Here is a 16,491-nt window from a genome sequence, read left to right on the forward strand (position 1 = left end):
GAAAGTCAGACAGGGCTGGAGATTACCTCAGCCGCCTAAAGGCCATGGAGCCGAGCCCCGGAGCTGGGGCCCACAGAGGGGAGGCGACCTGCCCACGGCTGGGTCTGCAGCCAGGGCTTCCTAAGGAGCCAGGCACCCAGAGGCCTCCTGTGGAGGGACAGGCCCTGAGCCCTGCCTGCTGTGCCATTGCCCACTGTGGCCCCTGTGGGAGGAGGAGGGCCTGGGCCAGGCGCAGGCCCTGCCCCAGGACTGACCTCTCTTTCCCTGGCCACAGGTGATTGCCATCTTCAGCCTGGTGGAGGTTGTTCTGGAGACAGATGATGATACCCTCAAGTACAGCGCTGTCCTTAAGAGGCCAGAGGCGGCGAAGGCACCAGAGGATGGACCAGAGGGTCGAGACGGATGAGTGCCCGGCCCGGGGCCCAGCACTGCCTCCCCTCTGCCCAGCCACCTCTGCTGAGCTCCCTGAGCCAGAGGGGATTTTAAGTTTGTTTAAAGTTTTAAGTTAAGTTGAACAGTTTGGGAGTTTTGTTGGAGTTGTATTTTAACATGAACTGTGGGTGAAGAGAAGGGGGTGGGGACTGGATTGAGCTATCGGGAGAGCGGCAGGGGAGGAGGGGGGGGTCAGGTGCCACCACACCTGCAGGAAACGCCCCCTGTTCTTGGCCTCCCCCAGGCGAAAGCCTCTCTTGGTGAATTCCCATCATGGAATAAATCGAAGAAGGGACAGCCTGATATCTGTAACTGCTGTTGAAAGAGGGTGGACAAGGGAACACCCTGCTTCTGACCCATCTGTGGCGCTGGCCTCTTCACTGCCACTAGGCACCAGGGACATCTCAGCCACCCAGACTGCTTGTCTCAAGCTCTGGTTAATTTATAGACTCACCCCAGTGTAGATTTATGCCAAGCATGTCATTTCTACTAATTAAAAAATACGTGATTGGTACACAGGATCCCAAACCCCCCCAATAAATCAGTACAATCCCCTCCCCCAGCAATGCACACAAGGTTGGCAGTGGCCATTCATAATGTCTTCGTGACCTCTCTTAAGAACAGGACCCGAGCTTTTCCTTCCTGGGTACTTTCCTGGCCTGACTGAACCTCTCCTCAGATGTAGAGAGATTAGACAGCTTCTGCTTGGCCCTGAGAAGCAGGCCCAGGAACCAAAGGGGGACCTTCCCAAGAGGCAGAGGTAGGCCAGATGTCAGAACAACGTGGAGGAGGAGGAAGAGGGGAAGAAGAGGAGGATGAAGGAGGGGGGAGAAGGGGGAGGAGCAAGGTCCCCCAGGGGGTGGGGCAGTAGACTTTGTTTTACTAGCGGCTTCCAGGCACAGATGGACCTAGAGCCCTCATGGAGGGTGCTGTAAAGGGGGTGGTTCCCCAGGGTGAGCCCGAAGGCCCATCCCACTCTGGAATTCCGCACTTCTGTGGCTTGTGACTTGGATGTGGTTCTGAAAGAGACTACCTTATTTTAAAAGAAAAGAATAGATGAAAGCGTGAGTGGAGTCACATTTTATGTCAAAATATCTCAAGCATGGTGGGGAGCAGAGGGTTAGGGTCAGCAGCGGGAGGAAGAGAAGGGAAGCTGTGGCCTCCTTGCTCTGACCACCTGGAGAGCAGGACAAGGCCGTCCCCTGTCTCGAACAGTGATTCTTCTCCCTCTCTATCAGCAGGGGAATAGCTGACAGTTCTTTGGTTTGTTTTCATGATAATTGTGTTCTTTAAGAGGGGAAGGAAGCGTGGAGGGAGCTGCTTCAGCTCAGGGCAGGATTGGATTGGCAGCCCTCTGAGGGCATAGAATGAATGCGCATTCTTTGCAGTGGTGGCACCTGAGCTCCTTCTCCAGGGAGACTTCCAGCCTAGTTTCCCTGGTCAGAGAAGGGAAATTGAAGCCTATTAGAATATTCCAGATGGGCTCCATCAGGCTTATCTCCTCCACCCAGCTTCCTGGCATTTCAGGGATGCTGGGAAAGGAGTACCCCAAGAAAGAGGGCACATCCCAGCCACCTCTATCCTCGGGTCTCAGTTTCCTGGCCACACTTACTGTGGAAAAAAACACTGGGACCCAAGGAAAATTCCAGCTATCCATCAGTCCCTGAGGTGCTGACTGCCCTTGCCCTTATCGGCTTCAATCTTCCCCACTGAGATTCCGGAAGACTCTAGACCAACATCAAGAAAGCCAAACTGCATGGGAAATTCCTTTGTGACCAAAGCCATGCTAGATTTGGCCTGGGTGGAGCTCTGGCATCTGTCTGCTGATCCTTCGGGTCCTTCTCTGCAGAGGCTTTCATAGATGCCCACAGCACCCAGAGAGCCTTTTCACAGAGCCCTCCACAACCTTGTGCAGCCGCCCATTTCACTTCAGAATAGCCTCATCAGCCAGGCTTTCTTGCCATCTGACCTGCTTTGTCTCCTAACAAGTGTGCTGGCTCTCCTCTCCTTTGTGACAGACGGAGTGTACAGTGTGATTCCAAGCTTCTTCACCGTCTTCATTGCTTTTCTCTGGACACTCTGCAGCCTAAGATTGAAAGTGGTGTTGGGGGGAAGAGGGTCTGGCCAGAGCAGAACAGAGCAAGAGTCTCACTGCCCCCCCCCAACATAGTCCTGGAAATGGGGCCTCTCTTACCTCCCAGATGACCCTCTTGACTCGTTGTGAGCTTGCAGGCCACTGGAATCCGCAGTGAGTTTCCAAAGACCGTTCTCTAGTCAGACCTGTCTCCAACTCACTCCTTGTGGGGTTTGACTCTTTGAACACAAATACAAAACTTGACATTTCTATTAATTAAACATCATCAGATTTGGCCTAGTGTTCTAGATTGTCAATACCTTTCTTGGATCCATTGTATGAAATCAGCCACCCTTGCCTTTTTCTAAGTCATTGATCAGAACAATAAATGACCCAGGACCAACCACAGACCCCTGGGGCACTTCACCTGGACACTCCTTCCAAGTGAATTCCACCAGTCAGCCTGTTCTGAATTTGCCCAACTACACTTGTCTGACCCACATCTCTTCACAAGAACTAGCGTGTGTGCCTTTGTCAGGGGGCTTGCTAAAATCTAGGCGACTGGCCTCAGCAGCCAGCCCCTGACCAGTGACCCTGTCAGAAGAGAGCGTGGAGTTCTGAATGAAGCCAGTGCTTTGTGAGCCCCTTCCTCACCCCCTCCCCGCAGATCAGACTCTGTTCTCCACAGTCTTTCGAGGAAGCTGTAATCACATCCCTACTCCTTTCACGACCCTCGGATATGGTTTGTGCACACTTGGTGGCTGGCACTCTGGGAGGGCAGGAGGTGCTTCCATGCCATCTCCCTCCTTATCTCGTCTAATTTCTCTACCTCCCTCCTCTTTCTTAGCCCCCTTTGTTTTTTCCCCTCTGAAGATCATTCTCCTTGGCAGTCATCCCATCCACCTTTCAGGCAGCGGTCCTGACCTTTGTTAAAACTTCCCCTTTCCCCCAAGGAGCTAAAAGCCAGTGGCCAAATGTGTTGCTGTCCTCAGTCTTCCTCGCCAGCCTCCACTCATTCTGAGCCTTGGTGTTCCTGACCCAGCACACCTTGAGTTCCCCATCCACGACTTGCCTTTGTTTTCCTCTCTCGTTGATGTCTTCTTAAACCCAAGGTTGGGCAGGGAGCTTTCCCACATATCTGTCTTCTGACAGCTCTTGCCTTTCCTCTTTGTTGAGTTGTTTCACAATCTCATTATCCACACAAACCATCCCTCCCTGGCCAGCTTCCCCTCTAGGATTTTATGCCAAAGTGCTCCGATATATTCTTTCAGCAGTTGCTTTGAGATCTGCCCTCCTAAAATCCAGACTGCCTATCACTGTCAGGCCTTCCTCTCCTCTGTCGGACACCCCTAAGGTGGAGGGGTCCATTGGTCATGGTGACATCTGGGTTTGCATCTCCTCAAGCAACAGCATCCAGAGGATTCAGGATCAGAGAATCCTAGAGCTGGGAGTGGCCTTGCAGGCCAGCCAGTCCCACCATCTCCTTTTACAGAGGAGGAGCTAAGACCCAGATCCCTTGAGAAATCCCAGGGCCACCCAACTATTAAGTAACAGAGCCAGGAATCAAACCTAGGCCCCCTTTCCTCCTCCATCTCCCACCCTCTGCTCAGATATCTCTGAGATTTACTGGAGAGGGAAGCAAGGCTAGGGTACTAAGTGAGAGGTGGCTTAGGGTATGGAGAAGGGATACAGAAACGACTCCCATTGGTCCATGATCAGAAGGGATGGCCTCATCCCAATCATGTCCGATGGAGGTGCCATATGTCCACTGCTCCAGCCCACCCCAGAGCCTCCCTGCTCCCCAGGCTATGTCTGGAGAAGCTGGGATGGAACGTCCTCGCCTTAGGGCAAGCTTGGACTGTTCTTTTTTTTGCCCTTGCTGCCACAGTTCCTGTACAGATGCAACCAGGAGGCTCACTGACTGTTGGTTGGATTGAATTGATAGGCTGAAGCCAGCAGTGACTATGAGCCGGGCTCTGGAGCCCAGTGAGACATGTGCGTTTCTCCAAGCCAGATATGCCCAAATTACTACAGCCAACAAGAAGGGGCTTCCCCTGTAAGGTGTATCTTGAGACAGGTTGTGCCTAAGCTCATCAGCTGGGAGAGGACACTGAACTGAGCAGGGAGGAGGCGTAACTCACCTGGTAGAGCAGCCAATTGGTGCCCAACTTCTGCTCCAGGGACCACTTGGGAAAGCAGTGGGGGAGGGGCATCCCACCCTTGTGGGCTCCCAGTTCTACACCTTTCACATGTAATCTTTGACCAAGGCCTCAGAGGTGCCACACCTAGAGCCAGTAAACCAGGGTTCTCAGGAGAGGCCTCCCACCCACTTGGCCTGCAAGCAGGAGACAGGTCTAGTGCTAGCCTGCCTGGCCCTGAGAAGTCTTCTCACCTCCACAGCCGAGCACATGCTTCATGGGTCAGCTCTCTTCTGCATGCCCCTCCCCCAGCTTTTAATGGGAACTGCCCCTCTGGTGCCACAGCATCCCTTGTCCTGCTGCAGCCACACCGCATCTGGTGTGACTGTAAACCTTTACTTCCCATCTCTTCCATCCCCCACATTACAGAGAAGATGGAAGAAACCAGGCTAATGGGTCACTGCCAGTTCACAGGATTGTCATCTGGGGGCACAGCAAAAATGTTACTCTTTATTTAACTACCCCACTTTACTTTTTACTCCTCAAGCCCCCAACCCCACCTCTTATAGGAGAAATCCCCAATTCCTACTTCACTAAAAAAAATAGAAGCCATCTTTTTGGGGTGTGGGGGAGGAGGGGAGAAGGGCATATTTGGAAATGAGGAAACACACAAGAGATCAAGTTTTTAGAAAGAGACTAGAGATGGCCTCCTGTGAGCTGGCTCCTCTGTCTTCCCCCTCCCTGCTTCTCTGTCATCTCTGCTCACCTCTCCTCCATGACTTGGGTCTCTAAGATATAGCTGTGGTTTTTTCCCCTGCCAGGGCGGGTCTCACAAGTGCTCATGAGTTTGCCCCCCGCCTTCCATCTTTCCTTCTGTGTGAGATGAAAGAGTTCAGAGTCTGAGTCTGAGATCAGAAAAGGTCTTTATTCTTTCTCGTGAGAAAGGGCACTGAAGCAAGTCTTGGTTATATACCCCCTAATGCAGAAACCCCAAGCCCCAACTGGCCTTGACTTCCATTGATGGGGAGGTTGGCTCACAATCTAAGCATGGAAATCTATCTCAGAGACAAAGAACACGGAAACATGTGGGTGTCCAGTGCAAGTCCAGGAAAGCAGTTTTGTCCTTGTTTGGCATATCTTGTGCTGGGGTGGCCCTGGGGAGGGTCTCCATTGCTCTCAGTCCCAGATTTCTGTAAGGTCAGGTGACTTCTAAACTTAGGCCTAGTGGATGCTGAAGCCACTCTCAATTTGATGTTTCAGAATGGGGAAACTTCACTGCAAGTTATCCCTCACACTTCTCTTTCACTTTTTCCTCTCTGCCAGCTCTTTCCCTGCTGCCTACCAGCATGCTGAGGAGACATCTTTCCTTAAAATGTTCCCCCAACCCAGCATCCCCTCAAGCTGGCCTTTGCAGTGCCAGACACCAAGCAGGCTCTGTTCCTTCCACTTTCTCATTGTTCTCTCTTTCCTCAGGCCTTTGCATTCCGACTTCTGATCCCACCTCCCAATTTAAACTGCCCTCTCCAAAGGGAATTAAAAGGACCTCTAAGTTAAAGACCTGCTAAGTCTGGTGTCCTTTTTTCAGTCTCTTTCTCCTTGGTTTCTGTAGTTTTTAATGCTGTAGTCCACACCCATTGCTCTAAAAGTGAAGGCATTTTTCTCCCTTGGATTTTGTGATGATTGTCTCACTTTTCCCACCAATCTGACCCCTCCTTTCAGGAGACTTTGTTGGACTGTCATTGATCTCTTGCCCTCTTGGCATAGCTGTTTCCAAGGTTCTATCCCTGGCTGTCTCTTTTCTCTCTCTTGGAGAGAGTCACTGTTCCAAGTGACTCCCAACACTGTCCATTCTTAATCTGTCTCTATTCTTACATCTGCAAGCTGCCCGCTGGACATCTCCTGGATGCCCAGTAGGCAGCTCACCTTAGGCAGGTCTTTCCCCTGGAGCCTGGCCCTCCAGACTCTCAGACTCCTGCTGTGGGCACTGCTGCCCTCCAGTCCATGCATGCTTTCTTAATCTCAGAGGCATCCTTGGCCCTTCCCTCTCCCTCATCACCAGTCAGCTGCAGATCTCCTCTGTATATCTCTTCTTCATCTCTTTAGTTTAGGCTTTCCTTCTAACTTCCTCCTCCTTGGTCTTCCTGTTTCCTTGCTCTCTCCTTCTAAGGCGGCTTCTCTTTCTCCCAAACTCGGCTTCACCTGCCCTGCCCACCCCAACCCTCTTTGTAAGAGCCGAGTCCTTCATCTTCCTTCTGTCTTTATAGCCTCTTGGCTTAGCTTAGTGACTCACGTCAGGGGCTTGTAAGTCTCTAACTTTTGTTATCTAATATTTGCCAAATAGACTTGAATTATCCCGCTGGATCATTAGAATAAGTGGTGATTCAGTGATATAGATAGTGGGTAAAATAGAAATGGTTTGAAGTCAAGTCCACAACATTAACGACGGGAGGGCCACAGATGACTAATGGCAAATTCCTAATTCGGTTATGAGAGAATGTCTCTAAGAGCACTTTGCAAACCTTTGCTTATGTCCGCAGGACAACAAGCAACTTGCATTTACAATGTCTTATTGATAACGTAACTGCGGGCGCCATCGCTGGCCAGCATAAGGGATGATTCCAAGAGAAGAAGGCCTGAAATTCGCCACCGGCTTTGTTTTTGTATTGTTGGTAAAACCTGTAATGTCAGTGGGCAGCAGATTCCTTCTGCAAGCACACGTCATCTGTGTTCTTCCTGCAGCGTGTAGCAGAGATTTTCCTTACAGATTTCTCATCCCTTCAGAAAGTCTCGGTAAGTCGTCCTTGCTCTAAAGGAGCCCCAAAGTGGCATTGATCCTAGTTCTGCTGCTCGCTACCTGGGGGCCTTGGACACCCCCCATCGGCACCCCGCCCCCCACAGCGTGGCCCCCAGTTCTTCATCTGTAATTGAAGGGGTTGAACCAGCTCTCAGGCCTCTGATTCTCTGTGACTCTCGGCTGTTCTGGGGACAGTGACTGGTGACAGGGTTTGAGCAGTGCTAAGATCAGCAGTGGGTTTGGCCTCATCCCGGGTCTTCACAGAGCCCCAGGAGGTCATTTCTTAAAGCTCTTTCACCAGGGATGAAGCAGAAGCCATGACACATTGAGTGACTTTCCCCACAGTCACACAGTTAGCAGGGCTCAGAGGTGGCAGTCGGACCCACGGCTGCTTTTGCTTTGGGTCTGGCACCACAAATGCACTGTTTTCATTCAGTTCAACTGTCTTGGCTCTATCGTCCATCCTTATTAAAAGGCCAGGCGGTCAGTGTGCAAAGATAAATATTCCCTGCTATGCTGAGGGTACCAAAACCTGCTGGGGTCTTTGTGTGGGAGCAGGGAACGGCACAAACACTGTTCTTTCTCCTTAGTCTTCGGCCTTCACACTTGCAGGGAAGTACCTTTGGGAAGAGGGACTCTGATTAATCAGGAGAATGAATGAGCTAGAAGGGGGCTGGGGGTCCTAGAGGAGAAAGCAGAGCTGAAGACTGCTGTGAGGAGGAGCTGACCGACAGGCATTTCCCAGATCTGCCCCTTCTCTCCACTCCCCACCTCAGCCCAGGTCCTCAGCATCACCTCTTGCCCAGTTTAATGCACTAGCCTCCAAATGGGTCTCCCTGCCTCCCTGCAGTCATCCTCCACATAGCTGCCAAAGGGATTTTTCAAAATAGGAAAGATCATTTTACTCCCTTAGGAACCTTCAGTGACTTCTTGCCTTCAAAATATAGACTTTATGTGGCATTCAAAGCCCTTCCTAGTCTGGCTTGATCCCATGTTTCCATCTGCACAGAAACATTGCTGCTGATCCCTTCCAACCAAACTGACCTCTTTGTGCTTCCCCTCTCTCCTGACCCTCTGTGCCTCTGTTCAGGCTGCTCTTGGGACCCTCTGCCTCCTCACATCAACCCCATAAGTGCTTGTACTTTAAGCACAGCCCAGGAGCCAGGTACTCCCCCCAGAATGTCTTTGCATCTACTGTCCATCTTTTGTGATATGGTGTAGTGTCCTCCAAGAAAATGTAAGCAGAGAGTTTTATGTTCATCTCTGTTACCCTGCTGCCTCGCATGGGGGCTGGTACACAGCAGGCGATTAATAAATGCTGCCCGAATTGAATTGAAATGGAGTGTGAGCAGAAGTTTCTGAGGAAGAAACCATAGCACCTGGTGCCTGATGGGACATCATTGGTCAGGGAGTAGCCTTGGGGGTGGGGGACACAGGGAGGGGGCCCAGACACTGAGCCCTGGAAGGGCAGGAATGTGCCTAAAGGAGAAGCCCTTGGAGATTTAACTTTTGAGAAAATCATGATTCTTTTACCTCGGATTCATTTGCTCCAGAGACTTAATTTTTTAAAGGTCCAATTCAGAAAAAGAAAAGTTAAGCATTGGGAAAGTAATAGAAGCGGATGTGGGCGATGGCATCTGCCCAGTAGGCAATCAGATCTTACTCAGGATCTCCAACTGGAGATAAATGCTGGGGAGAAAGGGTGCCCCCCCTGCCCATACAGTGGAAGTAGCTCTGGTTCTGGATCCAGGAGATGTCCGCAGTGTGCCCCTGGCCACGTCACTCAGCCACTTTCTGCCTCAATTTCCTCATCTGTAAAGTGAAGGTGTCAAATGGCCTCTGATATTCTTTACTATTCTCAGTCTGTGATCCTGTGTTCAAAATTCATACTAAATCACAAACTGGCTCGGGTCTCTGAAGGGAGCTGCTTTTTTTTGGTCATTCTTTAGAAGACAAAAGCCAAAAGAAAATGTTAAAATTTTTCTCAGCCGTGTTCCATGATGGGACGCTTCGCCCCCAGCACAGGCAGACTAAGGGCTCGTCCCCTGCAGTGAGGTTGAGCTCTGCCAGGTCAAAGGGCTGGCTGCAGCCTCCAAGCACTTCCAAGGAAGGGATCCAGTCAGTCAATGGACACATTTATTAAATGCCAACTGTGTGTTATATACTGTGCTAACATGCAAAGACTGAAGAGAGCAGCCCAGCAGATATGAAGGCCCCATATTTTGCTAGGGGCCACACTTGGCCATGTGGGCACGACAGCATCCCTGCCCTGAGGTAGGGCATTGTCCCTGCATTCAAACTCCTGATCCCTGACTTTGCACAGAGAACTGAAGACAGGCACAGAGTGAAGTGGATTGCCCCACCCAGATTCTCTTCCTTCATGTGACTCGTGGCTTCTTCTCACAGCCGTGCCTGACTTGGATCTCCCTGGACCTCCTCATCTACTGAAAAAAAAAAATCCAAGATTTGATCTCCTTTTTGGTCCTGATGGCCTCTGAACCTTCTAACTCAAAGTTTTTGGTGGCCCCATCGACTCTCTTAAGTTCTAATTTACATGGAAAATCTCTTCGAACAGCATATGCTGCTGTTTGGCTCCAGGGAGCTACTTGTGAATTCTGGCGAGGCCTTACAACCAGTCTTCCTCCAGGCCTTTCATTCTTCTTATTGATTATTGATTCTACTCTCTCAGAATTGGAAGAGAGGCTATGTTGGCTGAGCTCCCTTCCCTACAGCCTTCCAGAGTCCCTCAGAGCAGACGCCCTTCACCTTGTGTATCATGAGCCCCTTCTCAGCATCACGTTTTTAAATGTATAAAATGAAAGACAGGATTACAGAGAAAAAATGACTACATTGAAATAATTGTCGAGATACTTAATATTAAAAACTAATCCAGGAATCCCAGATTTAGAAGCCTCCATGTGGTTTTCACCTTGTGCGCACACCCCTATTTCTATCTCTAAAGCTGGCCTCCCTCAGGTTTCATTCAAAGACCTACAGTTTAAGGTCCTCCAAAGTTGGGCTTCAGTTTGCCATCCTAAACTTTTTTCATGTTACTTCTCTTTGTGAGCCCTACATTTCTGCCAAAGTGAATTTACTAGCTGTTTCTTGAACTTCAAGTTATCTTTCCCACCTCCATGAATTTGCCACAAACTCTTCCCTAGGCCAGGAATGCAAATCATCTCAGATCATCATCTCCCCCAAAGCTTATTTCTAGACCCTTTACCATGGAGGTCTCAACAACAGAATCCCTTCTACAACCCAATGACACAAGTCCATGAGGCCTTTCTTTGCTTAAACACCTCCAGGAAGAGGGGTTCACTCCCTTCTGAGGCAGCCCATTGACTTCTGGACAGATTGTTGTCAGAAAGTCCTCCTCAGCCAGATGTTCCTGTTTCTGTTCTCTAGGACTTAAGCAGAGTGGACCGACCCTAGAGACTGTGCCCATCTCAGGGCCCACCTTAGACTTGGGAGCTTGGGTTTTTGAGCCAGTGGTAGACATCACCTGTATTACTACTAAAATTTGTCTTTTTAGTTTTAGGACCTGGAGGCGTGCAGTCCTCTGACTTATCTTGGGTTATCCTTATTAGCCATTTTTTTCTGTCCAAAGATCAGGCTTCTTGGCAGTAAAAACAGGAGCAGAGTAAGAATTCAGCCTCTCAGCCTTTTTTCAGCTGTCTCATCATTGTCTTCCTGCATCAGTTTACTTCCTACTCAGCTGTGCCCTTAGAATCCTTCACTTCCATCAAGACTCAGTATAGGGAGCCTCCCAATTTGTCCGTTTGCAGGTGCAGTCTTCTCCTTTACATTAACTGGGATTTACTGGTTTTACCTGGTGTCTCCCTGAATAATACTAGTTCTTGGAGAGCCTGGAGAACGGCCTTGGTTTTTGGTTTGGTTTGGTGGCTTTGTTTCTGCAGCCGTAGCTGCTATCAGAGTGCCTTCTATGAGGTGGGTTTTTTTAATAAAGTAATGTTCAGCTTAACAGTTGAGGAAACTGAGATCTGGAAATGTCCAGTGATTCGCCTCAAGTCACGAGTAACATCTGGGACTCCAAATCTACCACTCTTGCCACTTCAATGTCTGTGCTGTTGAGTTTCGGTCTTGGCCGATTCTCTGTGACCTCATGTGGGGTTTTCTTGGCAAAGACGCTGGAGTGGTTTGCCATTTTCTTTTCCAGCTCATTTTATAGATGAGGAAACTGAGCCAAACATGGTGAAATGACTTGTCCAGGGTCACAAGGCTAGTAAGCCTCTGAGGTCAGCTTTGCACTCATGAGAATGAATCTTCCTGACTCTGTGTACTGTGGCACTTCCTAGCTGCCCTACACCATCCCTCTACTCACTCCTCATCTCTCTGCACCCCCAGTCACAGACTCTAGACTGTTTGCTAGACATCTCCGCCTGTACTCTGGGCCCCACTGCTCCCTCTGTAGACTGAGGAAGGGGGTGATCTTTAAGGAGCCTTTCCAGTTCTTTTGTCCTTGCCTGTATCCCACTTGCTCCTCAAACTCAACAACCCCAAACTGAGCTCATTATCTCCACTCCAGTCAATCTGCCCCTTCCCCACACCCCAGCTTCCCTATTTCTGTTTAAGGCTCTGCCATCTTCCAGGGCTGGAAACCTTGACATTGTCCCTGACACTTCCCTCCAGTCCTGTTCATTCTGTTCCCATCTCTTTCCCATCTTTCCCCCTTCTTTCCTACATGTACACCACCTTGGCTTAGAATTATTGCAGTGACTGCTTAGAGGGGCTCCCCACCTGCCCCCCTCCCACCCCAAACATCTTCTGTGACTCCCTATTGCCTGGAGTGCAGGGAGGAACTCTTGGGTCTAGCGTGTCCACAGTCTGGCTCCCAGCCCGTTTCCTATCCCCACCTGCCCCACGCTTGGCTTCTCGCCAGTCTTGGCTCCCCTGCCTCACCTCGAGTTGTCCCATGCTCGGAACACTTTTGCCCCTTGGAGCCCTTCTCTCCTTAGGGCCCAGCACGGCTGCCACCTTCCCCACGACGCCATCCCCCACTGACGGCCTCATCTGCCCGCTCAGCTTCCTCTAGCTCGGACCTCCCCTTCCACCCATGTCCCCAGCCCGTGGGGTGCCATGGAAATGTAATGTAACTATTACTTAATTATCCCTTGGTGTACTCTGAAACGTAAGCTCCTTGAGGGCAGTGACTGTAACGCCTGCGCCGTGCCTTTCATATTGTGGCTGCTTGATAAATGCCGGGGTGGCCAGGGCTATCCGCCTTCTTCTTGTGGACTTCCCAGCATTTGACAGTTTGCCTCTTGGGATCTCTGTCTTGACCTATGGTTGCCTGTGGTTTTAGATTTGGGGGTAAAGATTTAGGGCTAGGGTTGTAGCAGAAAACCTCAGGTGGTGTCATGTTTTTCTCTCCTAGAACCTGAGGGTCAGGTCAGCCCAGGAAGGCCCGTCTCTCTAGACCTTGTGTGTGTCCCAGCCACCTTGGGTAGCAAGCTGGTGAAGCCCATGGGCTCCTGCCCAGAATCATGTTCTTTTAAGCATAAAATTAAACACATAGGATTACCAAGGAAACCAATCATACTGAAATAATCAAAACAATTTTTGTTTTTTTAGGAAAACAATTTGGTTCCATAGTTCATGGAACCCTTAAAACATTCTAGACCTTGCCCTGGTCCCTTTCCTGCCTGAGCACGCACAGAACTTTTTCCTACTTCCCTGGTTGCTAATCCATTCTTTGCTTTCCCTCCCAGGAAGACTTGGAGATCCAGAACACATTTTTTGTATCCACCCTCTTGCAGCCTGAGAGTGAGGGGATCATGGAGTCACTCCACAGGCATTACCCCTGCCCTCAGCCCACACAGATAGCCAGAACAGCCAAGAGATCAAAGGAAGCGGGTGGTCTGAGAGATGGAAGGAGTCGGAGCCGTTACTTGAGCCGTCGGCTCCGACTCCAAATCCTAGTGTCCGTGTTGTCTCCCTTTCTGTAGAGGACGCTACTAAGAGATTTCTCCAACTTAACTCTTCGACAGACATCTGTCAAGCGCCTGTTATGGTGCAGAGCACTGTGATAGGAGTCAGGTACCCACACACAGCTTAGAGAGATGGAGAGCCTTGGATCTGAGGCTGGGGGAGGGCACCCTAGTTTTGGTGGAGCTGAATCCAAGCCCTTTGCCCTTGTGCCCTGAGAAGTCTGTGCAGTCTGACATTTAAAGGCTACCGCTCACTCTCCTGGTCACTGGCTATTCCCCATACACTCCCTTCCATTCCTTTTCACTGCTACCAGGCAGAAGGCTTCCTTCAAACCACAGCACAGTCACTGTCTCCTAGATGGAAGCTTTCCTGGTGCCTCCAGTTAGCAGCACTCCCTCCTGAGATTGTATGTGCTTGTGTATGTGTTGTGCCCAACCCTCCCCACCCCAGAATGGAAGCTCCTCGAGGGCAGATACTTTCATTTCTTTGTCTTTGCGTCCTGAACACATTGTATTTTAAGGCAGTTCCTGGTACAGAGTTGGTCCTTAATAAATGTTGAATGGTAGGAGAAACTATAGATAATATCACTGATCATATCAGAGAACTAACAAAGGGAGATGGGGAACCATCTCTAAAAGTTTGGTTTCTTCTTTACCGAAGTAAAATTAATTATAACCATATGAACTGACTGCCATTTTTACCCAGGAATCCTAGATAACAAGTGAACCCCTCAATGGCGGCCGTGCATCCCTGGCGCTCCTCCAGTGGGGCCAGCACTGCCCACGGAGATCTACTTTAGGGACTGCCAGAAATTTAATGTCCATGAGCTTTCTCTCCAGTCTTTGCTGAGTTGATTATATGAATGTGGGGAGGTTTGAAACCAGTCTGGTCCATAATTTCCATACATATAAAATAGACCAGGTTATCTAACCTCTATGGGCCTCAATTTCTTTTATCTGTAAAATGGGCATATTACAACAGCTCCCTCCTGAGGGTATTGTGAGGATCGAATGTTTAAAGATGATAGATACGTTTAAAACACTGAAAACGTCAAAGCGATACAGAAGTCTGATATAGCATTACATGTTTAAATGAGACAACGCCCACACCAGTGCCGTGCTCAGACCAGGAGACACGACTGGGCTCAGTCAGTGAGCCTTTATTGAGCCCTTGCTATGTCTCCAGCATTGTGCTAAGTGCTAGTGATACAAAGAAAGAAAAAGAACCCGTGGTCCTACCCTCAAGGAGCTTCCATTCTAATGGGGAGATAACGGGCCAATAATTCTACACATACAGGATGCACACAAGGTCAATGGGAGGTATTCTTAGAGGGAAAGAAGGAAGGTGGGATTTGAGCAAAGTCTTGAAGAATCTTGGGAAGTTAGGAGGTGGCATTCTAGGGAAGGCAGGAGTAGAATCAGGGGGGCCAGTGTCTGGAAGGCACCAAGCATACCCAGGAGGAGAAAGTGACAGCATCAAAGCGGGGTAGGAGCATTTCTCCAAGCTGGATGAGTTAAGCCAGGGTGGTCTAGCAGCCCAGCCCGTGCCATGGCAGAAGTCTAGGGAGCTCTGCCTGGAAACCCAAGGCCAGGGAGATGCCCAGAGTGGGGAGAGGGCTGAGCCAAGAGGGAAGGGTGTTCCCCTTCCACATTATGCTGAGTCAGTAAGGCACTGCTCCAGACCCATGTCCTCTGGAAGATCTCCCCTGATGGATTCTGGCCCCCTTCTGACCTCGGCACTCTCCCTCAGTTCTTCATCCATCATACCTGGAGCTGTATCTAGGGATAGGTGACTAGAGCTTCCAGAACAACAAAAACTTCCTTAGCGGGTGCTTATAGCACTTGGAATACCTGAATTTAGCTTCAGGTTAGCAAGAATAGTTGTTTAAGGTGGTGATGGTGTTTAATTATGTCCAACTCTCTGTGACCCCATTTGGGGTTTTCTTGGCAGAGATACTAGAGTGCTTTGCCATTTCCTTCTTCAGATGGGGAAACTGAGGCAAATGGGGTTAAGGACTTGCCCAGGGTCACACAGCTAGTAAGTGTCTGAGACCAGGTTTGAATTCAGGATGAGTCATCCTGACTCCAGGCCCAGCGCTCTGTGCACTATGGCGCCACCTTGTGGCCCTATTGTTTAAAACAGGAACTCTTAGAGGAAGGCCTTCCCAAGCTTTTGGCCAATACCAAACCACAAGTTAGGGCCTTCTTGGCTAAACATTGCTTCTACATAGCATTTCTGCTCCCGGGGTGATGTCCGAGGATCTTATGGGTTTGTAGATTTAAATTTAGAAGGGACCCTACAAACCATAGACTCCGCTGAGGCCCAGAGAGTAAGTTACCCATTCCTGATCCATATCCAGCCACTGAATCCAGATGACTCTGGAGGAGAAAGTGAGGCTGGTGACCTTGCACAGCCTTCTCTCCCTCAAATCCAAGTCAACCACAAGTCACGTCATTGTCTCCCTGATCCTCGGTCCTCTTCAAGAAGGAAGTACAAACCGTAACTCACCACACAGCTAGCAGATGATTTGCACTCAGGTCTTCCTGACCCCAAGTCCAGTGTCCTCTCCACAGTACCATGCTGCCTGCTGCTTGTCCTGGATGTAAAGTTTTCCAACTCTACCTGGGTCTTCAGTCTATGCTCAGGGCCTTCCTCATGTGCCCCCTTATCATGTTCATAACTATTTCGTGTATTGTATAGGAGTCTAAAGAAATATGACTGGTTTTATATGATGATAGCCATCAATGGGAGGGCCACAGAGTGAACAGAGGTGTGACCTCATGTGTCAGGGAACACCTGGGTTCCAGTCTCGCTTCTGACATACACTGACTCTGAGCAAGTAAGCCTTCCTGGGCCTGGGATGCTCTCTGATCTGAGCAGCAGGGCAGTGATGGATCAGGACTGAGAGGAAGCCTCTGGCCTGAAACAGTGAAGCCACAGGTGACAGACGATGCTTAGGAATGGCCTGGGAAGGCGGGCACCTCATCATCTGCAAAAAGCCAACCCAGAACCCTGGCTTTGCTTTCAGAGGCAGTCTACAAGATCCAAAACAATTGTAGTTTCTGTAACTGCTCATTTTCATTTATGCCTTCAAACCCAGACCA

General features: G+C 49.9%; 1 protein-coding gene across 4 annotated transcripts in view; it reads left to right on the forward strand.

Moving 5' to 3' along the window:
- The window catches only part of DIS3L2 (DIS3 like 3'-5' exoribonuclease 2), a 371,217-nt gene extending 359,820 nt beyond the window's left edge, over nt 1-11,397 (forward strand). For all 4 annotated transcript variants that reach the window (XM_069089292.1, XM_069089294.1, XM_069089290.1 and 1 more), the window contains one exon: nt 275-11,397. In XM_069089292.1, the coding sequence (XP_068945393.1) occupies nt 275-406 (132 nt within the window). In that variant the 3' untranslated portion in view covers nt 407-11,397. The remainder of the gene's footprint in view (nt 1-274) is intronic.
- Nucleotides 11,398-16,491: the final 5,094 nt, after the last annotated feature.

This window comes from Petaurus breviceps, unplaced genomic scaffold, assembly GCF_028583685.1.
Source record: "Petaurus breviceps papuanus isolate PSGF00001 unplaced genomic scaffold, PetGlider_PUasm1.0 186, whole genome shotgun sequence".
NCBI classification, from domain to species: Eukaryota; Metazoa; Chordata; class Mammalia; order Diprotodontia; family Petauridae; genus Petaurus; species Petaurus breviceps.